Source organism: Bos indicus, chromosome 15, assembly GCF_029378745.1.
Source record: "Bos indicus isolate NIAB-ARS_2022 breed Sahiwal x Tharparkar chromosome 15, NIAB-ARS_B.indTharparkar_mat_pri_1.0, whole genome shotgun sequence".
Taxonomy (NCBI): Eukaryota; Metazoa; Chordata; class Mammalia; order Artiodactyla; family Bovidae; genus Bos; species Bos indicus.
Window position 1 is genome coordinate 43,994,362 of NC_091774.1, and position 16,456 is coordinate 44,010,817.

At 43.1% G+C, this 16,456-nt stretch overlaps 1 protein-coding gene and 1 long non-coding RNA gene across 3 annotated transcripts in view; one reads left to right on the forward strand and one right to left on the reverse strand.

Annotated features, from left to right (window-relative positions):
• The window catches only part of NRIP3 (nuclear receptor interacting protein 3), a 28,335-nt gene extending 24,916 nt beyond the window's left edge, over nucleotides 1–3,419 (forward strand). For both annotated transcript variants that reach the window (XM_019975832.2, XM_019975833.2), the window contains 2 exons: nucleotides 31–125; nucleotides 426–3,419. In XM_019975832.2, the coding sequence (XP_019831391.1) occupies nucleotides 31–125; nucleotides 426–441 (111 nt within the window). In that variant the 3' untranslated portion in view covers nucleotides 442–3,419. The remainder of the gene's footprint in view (nucleotides 1–30; nucleotides 126–425) is intronic.
• A 3,075-nt stretch (nucleotides 3,420–6,494) lies between these two features.
• Nucleotides 6,495–16,455, reverse strand: LOC139187309 (uncharacterized). Its single transcript, XR_011570859.1, has 2 exons — nucleotides 16,049–16,455; nucleotides 6,495–7,605 (listed from the first exon to the last, which is right to left on the reverse strand). It is a non-coding gene; the product is annotated as an uncharacterized lncRNA (long non-coding RNA).
• Between the last annotated feature and the right edge of the window lies 1 nt (nucleotide 16,456).

A 16,456-nucleotide genomic window follows, 5' to 3' on the forward strand; every position in this document is an offset into this window, starting at 1 on the left:
CAGTAACCAGTGATCCTGTTTTGTTTTCAGTGCATCATAAACTTGGATAAGCACCGGCTGATCATGGGAAAGACAGACAAGGAAGAAATCCCTTTTGTGGAGACAATTTCCTTGAATGAAGATAAGTGAGTGCCAGAATGGGTCAGGTCAAGTCAAATCCATTTGTCATTAACTGGAGGGGTTCTCACACAGGATATTGGATTGTATCCTGCTTTTGACTTTCAATCACATAACAATGACACCCCTCCTCACCCCCAGAGTTCACAATCCCACACAATTCTGTAGCCTGTGTTTCATAATGAGTAGTGATTGATACTGCATAGTGTGGTGGAGGAAGTGAGTAGCTTTTAAACTAATATTGTACGTGCCTTCAGCCTAATTTCTTTGAATTTGGTATCATTTCTTCCATTTCTTTCTCATTTCAGCACTTCAGAAGCCTAACTGCAGCCTACAGCATGTCTACACGTGTGCACACACACCAGGTTGACAGACTGAAAAAACTGGGTTTGAACCAAATGCAGCAGCAACTTGCTGTGGACCAAGTCCTACCCTCTAGTAGAAGCTCCAGGGGCTCATTCCCTCCCAGACCTCTCTAGACTTTAGTCTGTGCTTAGAGATCTTGTCTGGTTATAGCCATTGTTTTTTACTCCTTTGACCACTTAATTTATAGATCTTTTTGACACTGCCAGGTCTCACTTATGGCCTATTTCTCTGCTTCTTAAAGGAATTTGCTTTTATTAGTCAAATATAGGGGCTGCCGGGTTCTATTTCTCCTCAGATAACTTGCTGCTTCTCCTAGAGTTAACATATGTAATAAACAGGAACCTGACCTTTACTTCTTATGCAGAATACCTATGGCTCTGAATTAGAATCTCTTCTAATTCATTTGTTGATTTCTCAAGTACAAATTGAACTGAAAGAACTCAGAGAGATGGGCTAGTCCAACCCTTTCATTTAAAGGACCAGAAAGGCAAGTGAATTGTCTAAGCTCATATACTGTCAGTGGCAGAGGGCACCTAGAACTCAGACCAGACAAGCCAAAGCCAGGGCCATGTTCATTTTCATTTGTGGCTTCAAGCCTTGAGAGGAGGATGAAGAGGTAAGGGTTTGTGAAAAGGCAGGGTAGGGGAAGGATGTGCTTTGGGGATGGATGCCAGAGGACCTGGATAGCCCTCCCTCCTGAGTGCTACGCCCACTAAAAGTTCCCTGACCCGAGCTGTCACATTGAGGTGCTTATCTTTGTGCCCAAAAGCCACAGGTATAAAGGTGAATGAGGCAGCTCCTCACCTTGAACTTCTTGGAGGGGAGAAGGAGGAAGGAATCACAGACAGAAGCACATTAACCACTCTCAGAGATGGAATTGAAGGCTTCAATAAATAACCTGGGCATTGTTGTCGGATGTTGATACCCCCAAGATCCAGTCAGTATTTCTGTCTAGCCTGTTATTTGTCTGCCTTGGACTCAAGTAGCTGGGAGCAGGAGTAGGGGAAGAAGAGGAGAAGACCTTGAGCAGGTCCAAAACAGAAGGATAGAGTCAGTTGGTGGGAATGCCTACCCAAGGAAACGTTTCTGGGATGGCGGTCTGGGAATGAAACCTGCTGGTAGCGAATTGAGGGTTGGGGAGTTCTTCACTTCTGTCCTGGTGTAAGGAAAGAGGCATGGTAGGAGCTGGTAGTGTTAAGGACAACTGTTTCTGACTCCTCAGTACTTCCTGACCCCTTTCAAAGAGGTCACAGCCTTCCGTTGGGTGTCAGTTGGATGTATAGATACCTGTAATGGAATCTCCCTTTTCAGTTTGGTCAGAGATGTGCTCAGAGAAGTCAGAAAAATAGCCAGCTGTGGGTATCCCTATAGGAGATTCCCAAGTCTACCCTTGGTTCATAGCAGTAGTTCCTCAAGTATTCACTGATCGTTCTTCAGACTTTGCCACATCCCCGCCAACTATTTCATCCAGTGTTCAGCTACTGTTTCTACCAGACTGCTCTTTGGAACTCTGAATGTTGTTAGCTTTTCAGGAGATCCCTAAAGACTATGAGCTTGGTGACATGACCCCCATTTGAACAGGTAGGCAGCCATACTGCAGCCAGTTGTCACTGGGTCACCCCCCGGCCCCATTCTTATCAGCCTCTACAGAGAAAGCAAGATGGAAAACTAAGCACAGCCACAGCAGGGGAGGCCACATCTGATGCTCCACAGGGGTGACCCCATATTACCAGTCTTCAGTGCCCGCTCAATTCACCCTTGTTTTCTTAACACAGGGAGCATCTGTACTTTTCCACTGAGGCCTCTGCACTCTCCTCCCTCACCTTTCATGGTACCACTTTGGCCTACTTCTTACCCTAGGACTGAGTTGAAATACTTTCACCTCTTCCTTCCCAAGTTGGAAGTCCCAGTCTGAGCCTCGACTCTTGGCCACAAGAGAGGCATGTTAGAAGTTCCTTGGCTTGGTTTATCCTGAATTCCCTGTGGACCAAGTAAGGCCAGGAATTCTCAGATACTAGAAAGATGCCGCTGAATCTGACCCTTTGAGTTCAGGATTATATGGCATCAGGGGGATGATCAGATGGCCCTTAATGATCTTTCTGGCCTCTGAGAATCAGTCCGTGATTTTCCAATTTTGGAATAGAAACAGTTGGGGTGATCTGAGCTTAGGGTATCATAATCCCAGTCCATGCAGTCAGATCATTTGAATTCATTAACCAAGTAATTGTGCTTTAAACCTTAGGTTTGATAGTGGTACCTAAAGATGTCTAAAGATAACTGTAGAAAGTCTTGAGCTTCATTAATCTTCTTTAAATGCTGCCAGGTTGATTAATCTGATAGCACCTGTCTTACCTTGATTTTCCTGAGGAAACACTGAATCCACATTTCTTGGGCTGGCTAGGTAAGCAGGTAAGGTTGGTTCTTCCCAGAATTCTAGAAAATTCTCACTAGTACCTCTGATTGAAGGTGTGGGAAGAGAGTGACTACCTGGGTCACAGCGCAGAAGACAGGCAGTAGCAAGAAGAAACCATGTACAACTGTAACCCTCTCATTCCTTATTAGATGTCCAAATAAAATACAGGGAGCTTGAAAACAGTATTGTTTTTGTCGTTTGGTATTTCTATGCCTGGCTTATTTGAGGAACAAATGTTTTCTGACTTTTCTATTTCCTTGCCCTGCACAGACCCCACCTGGTAAGAGTTTCTGTTCCTTAGCTCTAAGTGTCTATTGATGGATTGCTTAGTATGTCAGCTTCCCTTACTCTCGTATAGTAGAAATATCTTTCCAGGCTGGGCATGTGGAGGAGATGAACTGGATTCCTCCCTCCTCCTGTTGGCAGACCTTTCTGCATTGGCATTTTATCTGCTCAGTGTTTCTGGCTGTGTTGGGTTTATTTGTGAGATTAATGTAACAATAAAGTGAAATTTTGCCCTCCATGTATTTGTCTGACAAAGTCTCTTGTGTCAGGGCCCCTGGAAGGTGGGGGAGTGTAGGTAAAGCCCAGTTGCATCAGTGTTTCACTTATAGGATCTTCTGAACACAAGGCTTTGTGTCCTCATTTCCTCCATTGCTACTAGTCCTTCAGCTTTCTCTTACCAGCTATATGTTCTTGGGCAAATTAGTGAACCTCTGTGAGCTTGGCTTTGTAATCTATAAAACAGAAGTGATAATAGTACTTACTTCACAGCATCAAATGAGATAACCCATGTAAAGTGGTTGGCATATGAGTCCCTCAAAGATTTCACTGTATGTGAGAACAGTCTTTTATGGTGGATTCTCAGTGTGAAAGAACATTTGCTTCTAGAAATTTTATTTAGAAATTTACTTTTTATAAATTATTTAGAAAGGAAATATTTATTTAGTTCAAGCAAATAGGTTTGTGGAGGGGAAGTGTTGGATGAACCTTAATATATAGTAAAATGTCTAAATGATATTCCAAATAGCTGCATTTTACAGATGATAGATACTTACCTTGTATTAATATTTCAGTACTTAAACAGTTTAGTTATGCGGAGAAGATAATGGCAACCCACTCCAGTACTCTTGCCTGGAAAATCCAATGGATGGAGGAGCCTGGTGGGCTGCAGTCCATGGGGTTGCTAAGAGTCGGACACAACTGAGAGACTTCACTTTCCTGCATTGGAGAAGGAAATGGCAACCCACTCCAGTGTTCTTGCCTGGAGAATCCCAGGGACGGGGAGCCTGGTAGGCTCCCATCTATGGGGTCACACAGTGTTGGACACGACTGAAGCTTCTTAGCAGCAGCAGCAGCAGTGTAGTTATGAAATAGTCAACAAGAAACATTCTATACCTTTGACAGTGGTTATCACAATCTAGAATTATGTTTCTACCACTCCTCAGAAAATACTACCATTCCACCTCAAAAGGTTTTCTGCTTTACTTTTGTCCATTTATTCTAAATATAAATGTAAAAAGACTTAACCAATCTGACTCTTAAACAATGAGCCACAGAATCAAGATTCATAATCACCTTAATAGAATGAAACCAACAAAATTAAGTATAGAATTTAAAAAATACATCCTGACTTTCACTTTTAAATTTACACAGTCGGGGGAGAACTTTGATAACAAATTCATGTGAAGATGATATTGTTGTTTAGTTGACTGCACATTCTATATGTAGAAGGATCAAGGACTCTGTGTGTAGGAGATGTCACTTGTATTAATAAGACAGGGATGTGTATATAATTTGTGGAGCATTTAGAAAAGGGCACGGGTAACCTTCAGAGCTGTCATGTGGAAAGTGTTCTTCCTGGCGCCAGAGGACAAACATTTCCAGTAGGTGGAGGTTGTAGAGAGGCATTTCCTGATACAGTTGCAGGGAAGCATCTACTTTAAACCAGAGACTACCAACTCCTGCAAGGAAACTAGTATTGTTCACAGTTTTGCAGAAGGAAAAGCTTAGCTGTACAGAGACATAACTGTTTAGCACAATTAAATGAACTGCCTGTAAATTCTTTTTCACTGGAAGTGAAAGGTGGGGTGATCATTTCCTAGCAATATTAGAAAGAGACTTATGTTAAATTAGGAGACTTCCAAAGTCATTTCTAATGGCTAATGGCAGAATTTTCTTTGATTCTAGGACATCTTTGTTAAATGGCATTGTGAATCAAATGTAGCTTCTTTTTGACTCATTGCCATCACTACAAACGTAGACTCATTAATTTGGACTGAAATTATTAGCTTTTTAGCCAGTTTTGAAGAGTTGCAGGCTACTACTGTTCTCAAGAAATCAGAAAACAGAGCCATACTACTCTGTGTGTTATACTAGTCTGGTCTGTGTGCTATTAGCTTGGACTCCTCTGTTAGCTTCTACTTCTTTCCATTATCACTGTATCCTGAGCTAAGCTAGTGTCTTATTTTATCCTTACTTGTCTGGTCAGTGACCTACTGGCAGCTATTTTTAAAATGGTGTCAAGCACGTGGGCATTGTGACAACTGTTTTCTCAGAGACCTTTTTACTCAAGGGTTGTGGTATGTTTCAGAAGACTGGGGCTGCCAGATGCCTGACCAGAATGGAGAAAAATCTGGGTCTTTACCTGCTTTTAGGTAGACTTGTCTAAAGGTTCTAGTAGCCTGGTAACTGTTCTTTCTTTCCAGCAAATACTAGCCACCAAAATCAGAGAGGGGAATTCAATCCTAGCATTGTTTTTGCTAGAGGCAAAGTAGCCTCCCAATTTGTGGTTAATATGAAAACATAACTTTTCAGGAAACCTACATACTCCAGTGCTGAAATACTCAACCCCTCCAGTTGCCCTGAACAGGAGAAATAGGTTGGGAAGAGGGAGTATGGCTGGTCTAGTAGACCTGTTTCCTGGAGGAGAGACTTTGAGGACAAAGGGAATGGAGATATAAAATCTTCTGCACTGTGAGCCTGGATGACAGGAATTTAACTTTGCTTTCATCATTTGGCAAACTAATATGGGATATATTGGGATTCTGTTATGAAATGCTGAACTCCTTGGATACATTGGATGACCTTGTACTTGGTGGGGATGCTACAGTGGTTTTCGTCTTATTTTGAAAATGGGTAAAGACATGAGAATGTCATGGTTTCTGGGGCTGACTGTATGAAGAATCAATTATTCTGTTTTGAAAGTTCTACAGAAACTATCCCACAAGTGTCTGAGTTCATAATAGTTTCTCTGTAATACACAGAAACCAGTTGGGGAATAGAAAGTACAGTAAAGTGAACAGGTTTCACAAAGATCAATTCAGTCACAGGGGTGTGTGAAGAGGGCCTGTTCTGAGGAAGGGCAGCCAGGAGGAAGATCCAGCTTGGTATGCCCCACGGAGGGTAGAATTTCATAAATAGAGGCTCAGTATCAGCAGGTAAGGCCTAAGAGGAAGGCCAGGAATTGAAAAGAGTAATAATTAAAGGAAAGGGAAAATGGGTGGGAATCCCAGCATCAGTTAATAAGGGACACCAATACTGAAGTATACCTATATGCACCATGTACCTAAATTAACAAGGTATACTATATAACTAATATCTGATGTATAACATCTCATAAAATTTTTAATTTGCTCTCTTTTATAGTGGTAAAATATCTATCACCAAAGATTGCATGAGCCACTAAAAAACAAGATGATTACTTAAAAGACTATAAAGTTAGACCTGAGACCCTCACCCCTTAGTCATTCCATTCATTTGTTTATTCTCTGGAGAAACTGAACTAGTTGGAGCCACCAAGAACAACTGGTTTAGTTCAGTTCAGTTCAGTCGCTCAGTCATGTCCGACTCTTTTCGACCCCATGAATCGCAGCACGCCAGGCCTCCCTGTGTATCACCAACTCCCGGAATTCACTCAAACTCACATCCATCGAGTCAGTGATGCCATCCAGCCATCTCATCCTCTGTCGTCCCCTTCTCCTCCTGCCCCCAATCCCTCCCAGTATCAGAGTCTTTTCCAATGAGTCAACTCTTCGCATGCGGTGGCCAAAGTATTGGAGTTTCAGCTTTAGCATCATTCCTTCCAAAGAAATCCCAGGGCGGATCTCCTTCAGAATGGACTGGGTGGATCTCCTTGCAGTCCAAGGGACTCTCAAGAGTCTTCTCCAACACCACAGTTCAAAAGCATCAATTCTTTGGCGCTCAGCTTTCTTCACAGTCTAACTCTCACATCCATACATGACTACTGGAAAAACCATAGCCTTGACTAGATGGACCTTTGTTGGCCAAGTAATGTCTCTGCTTTTCAATATGCTATCTAGGTTGATCATAACTTTCCTTCCAAGGAGTAAGTGTCTTTTAATTTCATGGCTGCAATCACCATCTGCAGTGATTTTGAAACTCCCAAAAATAAAGTCCGACACTGTTTACACTGTTTCCCCATCTATTTCTCATGAAGTGATGGGACCAGATGCCATGATCTTTGTTTTCTGAATGTTGAGCTTTAAGCCAACTTTTCCACTCCTCTCTCACTTTCATCAAGAGGCTTTTTAGTTCCTCTTCACTTTCTGCCATAAGGGTGGTATCATCTGCATATCTGAGGTTATTGATATTTCTCCTGGCAATCTTGATTCCAGCTTGTGCTTCTTCCGGCCCAGCGTTTCTCATGATGTACTCTGCATATAAGTTAAATAAGCAGGACTGGTATTCTACACCAAAAAAGAAAAAAGAACAACTGGTAGCTGATAGGAGAGGCATCCTACTGAAAATGGAGGTTTAAGGTTCAGCGTTGTGGAGCATCAGATTCCCCTTTCCTTTACTTGGGTCCCCAAACCCTGAAATGTGGTTGTTCTCTTAGGCCAGTGCTTTTGCTGCAGCCCTCTCAAGGTAGTTTTTTCTCCCACAGTTCTATTAGTGGCCATAAAAATGGGGTAGATGGTCTCTTTGTACCCTATTCTTGCAAACACTTCTTCCTATGCTTTCCCTTAAAACTCCCCAGCTTTGAGTCTCATGCCATCAAATTATATCACTTAGGTCCCTTCATTGTTGTTAATCATCCACAAAGTCTACAAGCCCCTGGGTCATTGCCCCTCCTTTTTCAGTAAGTTCAGCTCTTGGTTCATTTCACTCCCCCCAACACTACTCCAGATTTAATTCTTGGTGATTTAATTACATATATGGATGATTTTTTCAACACTCTGATATACTGGTTCCTTGAATAAAGTCTTCCACTGATTTATCCTCCACTATTCCTTGCCATTCATTTTCATGGTCATACCTAGATCTTGTTTATTATCCCAGACTGTAACCCCTCTGTGATCTTAGGCTCATGTATCCGACTCTCTGACCACTAACTCTATCTTCCAGACTTCTTCTAGCAGCTTGATTGCAATACTCCCTTGATTATCACCTTTCATTGTCCCTAACTTCCCTGAGTTTCTCTCCTCTGTTCATAAGCAACTTAAATCCCTGAGTCACTGGTTACGATTCATTTAAATATGCCTTTTTTTTTTTTTTAAGGAACTGACTATTCTTGATTAAAAGAGAGGCATTCTCTATTTTTAAATTAATTTGGTTGGTTTGGAGGTGATTTCTTTGTGATAATATGAGAAAAATATTACAGACTTTGTAGACCAGGCTAAAAATGTGACCTAATCAGAAAACAAAGACCAATGAGAATTTTGCAAAACCTTTGTTTAAATATTTGCTATTGAATAAGAAAATTCTTATCTGACATTAACTCAAAACTGTTTGTCGTGTTTTAACCATACAGAATGTTTAATATTGTACAATGTTTGGGGATTAAACATACATTTTTTTAGAACAAGTATTAAAAGCATGATCAATTATATTCAGTTTTTAAGTATATCCATTTTGCATTGCATAGATGAAAAGATAATTTTTATGATTTCTCTACTAGTTAACAGTAAGAGGAAGAATGGTGTTCAGTTTGAAAGCCACTGTTTTGAGAAGTAGAATTTGAATATAATGACATATGTGGCTGTATCGGATGCACTACTGGACCTATAACTAGCCTCTTTATGAAATTCCTTTTTTTCCCCCCACTTGCAAATACTTTAAACTCGGTTTACCCTCTTTTTGTTACACTTACTTCGCAAAACTACAATTTTAGTCAGAGCCAGCTCTTTGCCTAGTTTTATGCAGCAGCCATGCTGACTGGCCTCATTTTGAATTCATGTCCATAACTCTCAGGCCCTTAACACTGCCCAACAATCGTATTTTGCTAGTCATTCTTTCTTATGCTAGATGCAACCTTTTTCCGCAAGAGGCCAGATAAGTATTTTAGGCTTTTCGAGTCATACAATCTCTTTTACAACTACTCTACTTTGCCGTTGTAACAAGAAAGTAGCCAAAGGCAATATGTAAGTAAATGAAATCTGAATTTTATGTAATTTTTACATGTCACAATTTAGTATTCATCTTTAGTTTTTTTTCCCCCAGCCATTTAAAGTATAAAAATTATTCTTAGCTAGGAGACTGTACAAAAACAGGATTTGGCCATGGGCTCTAGTTTGATGGGTTGGGAAGATTCCCTGGAGAAGGAAATGGCAACCCCCTCCAGAATTCTTGCCTGGAGAATCCCATGGACGGAGGAGCCTGGTGGGCTACAGTCCACGGGGGTCGCAAAGAGTCGGACACGACTGGGCAACTTCACTCTAGTTTGATGGGCTATGTTCCTGAGTTATTTCACACCTTCTCCTTTCTTCTCGTCTCTAACATTGCCTTCTCAGACGATGGCCTTGCTTTCATACTTCATTCACGACATAATCAGAACATTCACCACTCCTACCACATCTAGCCTCTTTCAGTTTCCCCTTGTTACTGTCTTTTCATAGCATGACACCTAAATACTGTATAACTTAACTGTTTTTATTGTTTGTTCCCCTGACTAGAATGTTAGTTTCCAGGAGGGCAGAAAGTTTTATGTTTTACACATCGTTATATACCAAGCACCTAGAAGAGCATTTAGCAGATAGAAAGTGCTCAACAAATACTTGATTGAACATTGGCTACCAGACCAGCAGCCAGGAGTTTAGAGAATTTTTCTCCAGAGAAACTTACCTCTTTCCAAGTAAAAGAATGCATCTTAGCAGCTGGAGATCTCCTTGACCAGCTTAAGTGGTATTTTTTCCAACTTCTTTGAAAAAACACCCACAATAAGAAATTCCCATTCTATGGAATTGACTCAGTACATTATATGTGTATATGATGTATATATGTGTATGTGTTTGAAACCAAAGTTTCACAAAACAATTTTTTTCCTATGATGTATTCTGATATAGTATTTTCTACTCTAATCTGTCATTTGGGGAAAAAAATTTGGTTGCAAGTGATTAAGTGGATTTTACAAACCATTAATGGGTTTGCAACCAGAAGTCTGAGAAATACTGTAGTGTGTTCTACTAATTACAAGCCTTGTCTGTGTACACAGAGCTTCCAACCCGTTTTCTAATGTCTCACTCTTCATAGGAATGGATAGACAAAGTTCTCCAAACATTTAAGAAAAGCTTCTGGAAGTTCCCCGGCAGTCCAGTGGTTAGGACTCTGCTTTCACTGCCAGGGACCTGGGTTCAATCCTTGGTCAGGGAACTAAAAGCCTGCAAGCTGCACACCGTGGCCAAAGAAAAAAGCTTCTAACAGGAAAAAACAAACCAGAAACAAAGACTGACAAACTCAAAACATTAGAAATATCCTCAGAGAAGTAAGGTATATTCCCAGATGGAACAGATTGCTATTTAGAAGGGGAATGGGTGGTCAAGAAAGTAGTAAATTTAAAACACAGTAACAGAAATGTGAAAATTCCAAGGAAGAGTTGGAAGATAGAAATCTTTCAGAAGAATAAAAAGGGGTAGAAATTGAGAAGAAATGATTAAATTATTCTAGAGCAAAACATGGGTGGTAGGCTTAAAGAATAACTAGTCCAGTATGAAAAAGGATGATGGACCCCTGGATGGTTGTCTTCAATTAAAAAAATATAAACTGATAGGCAATATGATGTGTTTGAAAGTGTTGAGAGTTTGGGATAAATTGGGAAAAGAGGCAATGGCTAACTTCAATCAAAAAAAGTAAATGAAATTATGTTATGCTAATTGGATCAACTATGAATAAATATGTACACAGTCATAATAATATAAGGAATTGTTATTTTACCTAAGTAAGATAACATAGATATTGAGGCATGATGGAGGATGAAGAAATAATACATGTGTTTATGAGAGGGAATTGGAGTGTAAATACATAGCTTATTTCCTATATCAAGAAGCAAAATAATAGTCCAAACTGAAGAATTGAGAACTAGTAGTATAGGGATGCTATTAAGAAATGGAGATAAATCCCAAAAGAGCATTATAAAAGATAAGGTTACCTCTGGGGAGTAGAAATTCAGCGTGCAGAGGGCTGGGGTAGGGTCAGCTGTGAAGTACCATTTGGTTTTTTAAAATGTACTATACTGGGAACTTCCCTGGATGACCAGTGGTTAGGACTTTGTGCTTCCACTGCAGGGGGCATAGGATGGATCCCTGGTCAAAGTTCTGCATGGCCAAAAAAATTAATGTATTGGTAAAAATAAAAATGAATACAATAGTGTTTCATTTATTTGAAAATACTAGTAGTCAGAAAGGAGGAACTATTTTCCTCAGGTATTGTTAAGATGTAAGATACTGGGAGGAGAAGGCAATAGCACCCCACTCCAGTACTCTTGCCTGGAAAATCCCATGGATGGAGGAGCCTGGTGGGCTGCAGTCCATGGGGTCGCTAAGAGTCAGACACGACTGAGCGACTTCACTTTCACTTTTCACTTTCATGCATTGGAGAAGGAAATGGCAACCCACTCCAGTGTTCTTGCCTGGAGAATCCCAGGGTCGGGGGAGCCTGGTGGGCTGCCATCAGTGTGGTCGCACAGTCGGACATGACTGAAGCGACTTAGCAGCAGCAGCAGCAGCAAGATACTGAGAAACCAGGAATACTGATTTAGCACCCTTCTCAAAGAAACTTTAAAAATTCTCCTTACTTTGGTACTAAACCTTCTGTTGCTGTGTTATTATTTCAGACCCAAGTAACTTGTCAACTGTTGCTGATAACAGCATCTCTGCTGAGTCACTTCAGTCGTGTCCGACTCTGTGTGACCCCATAGATGGCAGCCCACCAGGCTCCCCCGTCCCTGGGATTCTCCAGGCAAGAACACTGGAGTGGGTTGCCATTTCCCTCTCCAATGCATGAAAGTGAAAAGTGAAAGTGAAGTCGCTCAGTCGTGTCTGACCCTTAGCAACCCCATGGACTGCAGCCTACCAGGCTCCTCCGTCCATGGGATTTTCCAGGCAAGAGTACTGGAGTGGGGTGCCATCGCCTTAGGAACAGACATAATCCTGGCCTCATATATTGTTGTTACAGTGGTGGGAGCCAGCAAATGACAGCATGGTACACTTATGTGGCTTTACACATGGCAGGCAGCAGACAATCTCACTAAAGGGGGCTTAAGTGGGAGGCAGCACCCTGGTGATGCACATGGTAAAGGAGAGGGCTCATATAAGACATTCCTAAGGTACGTTCAGAACTTCTGGGGGTGTGTGTGTGTCCTGCTATAACCACTGGAGACAGTCCATGGAAACCATCATATTGACTCTGCATGACTCCATTTGTTCTGTGCTGCACAGCCTGGGAGAGTGCTGAGTAGATCAGAAAGGATGATGTGGAGAAATAAGACTGGGGTGGCCAGAGAGCTGTTGAGCACTGGAGGGGAAAGGGGGTGAGGGGACTGCAGACAGAGCTAGCAAAACCTTAGTCCCAGATCCATCTGTCCCAGATCCATAAATTGTCATGTCTGCTTCCTAACCTTCTGACTTCCACACTTAAAATTTAGAGAAGACTCTTCTTACTCTTCTGACTATCCCCCACCAGGGCATTTTTTAGGTTTTACAAAGTGAGAGGGCCCATGCCTGGTAGGAAGGTGAACTTGGACTTTTCACTCCTTAAATGGATTAGAGTAAGAAAGTGAAAGTGGAGAGTGAAAAAGTTGGCTTAAAGCTCAACATTCAGAAAACAAAGATCATGGCATCCGGTCCCATCACTTCGTGGGAAATAGATGGGGAAACAGTGTAAACAGTATCAGACTTTATTTTTTGGGGCTCCAAAATCACTGCAGATGGTGACTGCAGCCATGAAATTAAAAGATGCTTACTCCTTGGAAGAAAAGTTATGACCAACCTAGATAGCATATTGAAAAGCAGAGACATTACTTTGCCAATAAAGGTCTGTCTAGTCAAGGCTATGGTTTTTCCAGTGGTCATGTATGGATGTGAGAGTTGGACTGTGAAGAAAGCTGAGCACCAAAGAATTGATGCTTTTGAACTGCGGTATTGGAGAAGACTCTTGAGATTCCCTTGGACTGCAAGATCCAACCAGTCCATTCTAAAGGAGATCAGCCCTGGGATTTCTTTGGAAGGACTGATGCTGAAGCTGAAACTCCAGTACTTTGGCACCGCATGTGAAGAGTTGACTCATTGGAAAAAGACTCTGATGCTGGGAGGGATTGGGGGCAGGAGGAGAAGGGGATGACAGAGGATGAGATGGCTGGATGGCATCACTGACTCGATGGACGTGAGTCTGCGTGAACTCCGGGAGTTGGTGATGGACAGGGACGCCTGGCGTGCTGCGATACATGGGGTCGCAAAAAGTCGGACATGACTGAGCGACTGAACTGAAGGAAACCTAGTCACACGGAAGCAGGAAAAAGAGTGCGTACTCACTGAGGCCAGTCTTGTCTGTAAACAGAACAACCCTGATGTGACTTGAAGGTCTAGGAAGATCCTAGGTCAGAAATCTTCCCTCTCCTACCTCCCATGGGTTGCAAAGAGTCGGGCACGAATGAGCGACAGAACTGACTGACTGACCTACTATGGTGCCCAGATCCCACATGCACTTCTTAGGGCATCTCAGCATCACCCTCTCATGGTCACAAAGGAAGTAGGGATTCAAGTACTGTAGGCACCTAGTTCTTGGAGACTGACCAGAGGAGCCTCTTCTATTCCTTTTTCCCTTTTCCAGGTCCCCACAAACATTTATTGGTTTTTACTCTATCCCAGTCTCCAGGTAGGCTGCAGTCCATGGGGTCACTAAGAGTCAGACACGACTGAGTGACTTCACTTTACTTTTCACTTTCATGCATTGGAGAAGGAAATGGCAACCCACTCCAGTGTTCTTGCCTGGAGAATCCCAGGGACAGGGGAGCCTGGTGGGCTGCCGTCTATGGGGTTGCACAGAGTCGGACACAACTGAAGCGACTTAGCAACAGCAGCAGCAGTCTCCAGGTACAAAGATAATGAAAAGCCTTGCCCTCAAAGACTGCCAAGTTTGGGTGGAGGTTGGGAGTTCAGAGGTAGATATGAAAACAGATTCATAACAGATTAGGTTAGGAAACAAATCTGCACAAATACAGATGGAAATGCATGTAAGTTAGGGAAGGCTTTCTAGTTGAGAAGACCTCTGACCTAAGGGGAAAGCAGGAGTTATCTAGGTATGAGCAGGGCAGAATAAGAACCAACTCCTTCACTTCCACTGGATCACTGGAATCCTATGTTTCGTGCCATATACGCCCCCACCCCCACCCCACCCCGGCCAGTCCTGGGCTCTCGCTGTGCCAGTTCAGCTGTCGCCCTTCTCCTTACCCAGGTCTGAGCCTTCCTTCAGACTCTAGCCAGGCAACCAATCATTGTACAGTCACTCTACTCTGGGCAGCCACATCTTACATTCTAGAACAGGTATGTCTAATATAAACATTAAATTTCCTAGTAGCTACATTTAAGAAGTAAAAATAAAAAGTGAAATTGTTTTAATGTTTTATTTAACCTAATGCATCTAAAATATTTCAACCTAAATATAAAAACATTGGCTTTATGGTTAACATGAGATATTTTAATATGGTTTTTATGTTAAATCTTTGAAATTCAGTACATTTTTACACTTATAGTGTATCCCAATTCCAGTCAGTCACACTTCAGGTGCTCAGTCGCCACCTGGGGCTAGTGGCTACAATGTCAGTCACTGTAACTCTAAAATTCTGCCCAGACTGAGTGTACTTGCTGAGGCAGTACTATATATTCCTCTAGATCTCTGTGCCCCTAGTCAGGGCCCTGAGAACAAATTTGAAGAAGGGAAGGCCTCTGAGGTTTCAGAAAAGAGTAAAAGCACTCCTTCAGATCCAGACCTAGACAGCTAACCCTAAACTGATCCCAAACTTGCTGATGAGATTGCTTTTAGCAATCACGAATCCACAAGTGCATTACAGTCAGACACATTTGACACTGGCCAGTAGGCTACCCACTAAGAAAATCTGACAACGAAACTGACAGGGCAGCCTGGAGGGGCCTTGGTGAAAGGTCATCTAGTCCTGCCATTTGGGACTGAAAGGGTCTAAAAATACTTGGCATAATATCAGACACCTTCTTGTGTTAGTCTAGCAGCAACAAGAATCACATGTGAGAAAAAATACTGAGAAAATTCAATCTATTAAAGCATTTCCACAAACTAGGAAAAGACCACTTTTAAGTTTTGCTTAGAGAAAGAAACACGGGTATTCCATGAAAGCAAAATTTGAAATCAACATATAAGAGTTCAATCCCCTCATACTAAGCCCAGAAAAAGGAAGTGTTTGGCCCAAGATCTTTACTATGCCCTTTCCACTACTAACTGAAAAATATTTTAATTGGAGAGACTGTACCATCTCCAGGGTTCTCCCAAATAATCCTTCAGGATGACCCGCTCTGGGAAAGATCATCAGCGGTCCCCCGATTGTAGTACCGTGATCCCCTATCTTCTGAAATCTTGGGCGGAGGCGGCTACTAGGGTAATTCTTTCGCCAACTCCACACCTTCCGGAGCCTGGCCTGGCCCGGCCCAGCCCCTCTACTGTTGCCCAGTTCCTGGCGGCAGGCCGGGCCTAAGCGGTCAACCCCCAGCGGAAGGGCAGCGAGGAGCCCCCAACGGAGGCCACACCCACGAAGGCAGCTCACAGATTGTTAGCAGCCCCCGGGAGGCGAGTGGGCCACAGGTCAGTACCAAAGTGCAGGAGAGGACCCCTCGACCCTCTAACTGCGGGTGGGCTTCTGGGGAAGGGATGGCTCGGTCGGTATCATACCTGTTCTCAAGCTTAGCACCCACCCCGCCTGCGCCGGCCGGGACGGGCCGCCTCTCAGCAATTTCTGAGGCTGGGGCTCACTCCGTCCTCCTAAGGCTGGCAACGAACGGCTCCGGCCTCGCAGGGGTCACTCCGGTGAACCCCGGGCTTGCTAGGGGATCTGACAGCCCGGGCTTTCTGCGGGGGGTGGGCGCGAGAGGGGGGGTCTCCCTGGATGGGAGGACCTCCCAGCTCACTGGTGGTCCGCGGCCCGGCTGCCTCTGTGCCGGGGAAAGACATCCTAGCGCCTCGAAGCTCCGCCGAGCGCAGGTTGTGCCCGCGACAGGCCGCCTAAGCTTCTAGGGCACGCTGCAGCCTCCCGGCCTCCGCACCAGGAACCGTTTCCGGGTCGAATGCTTTTTGTAGCTG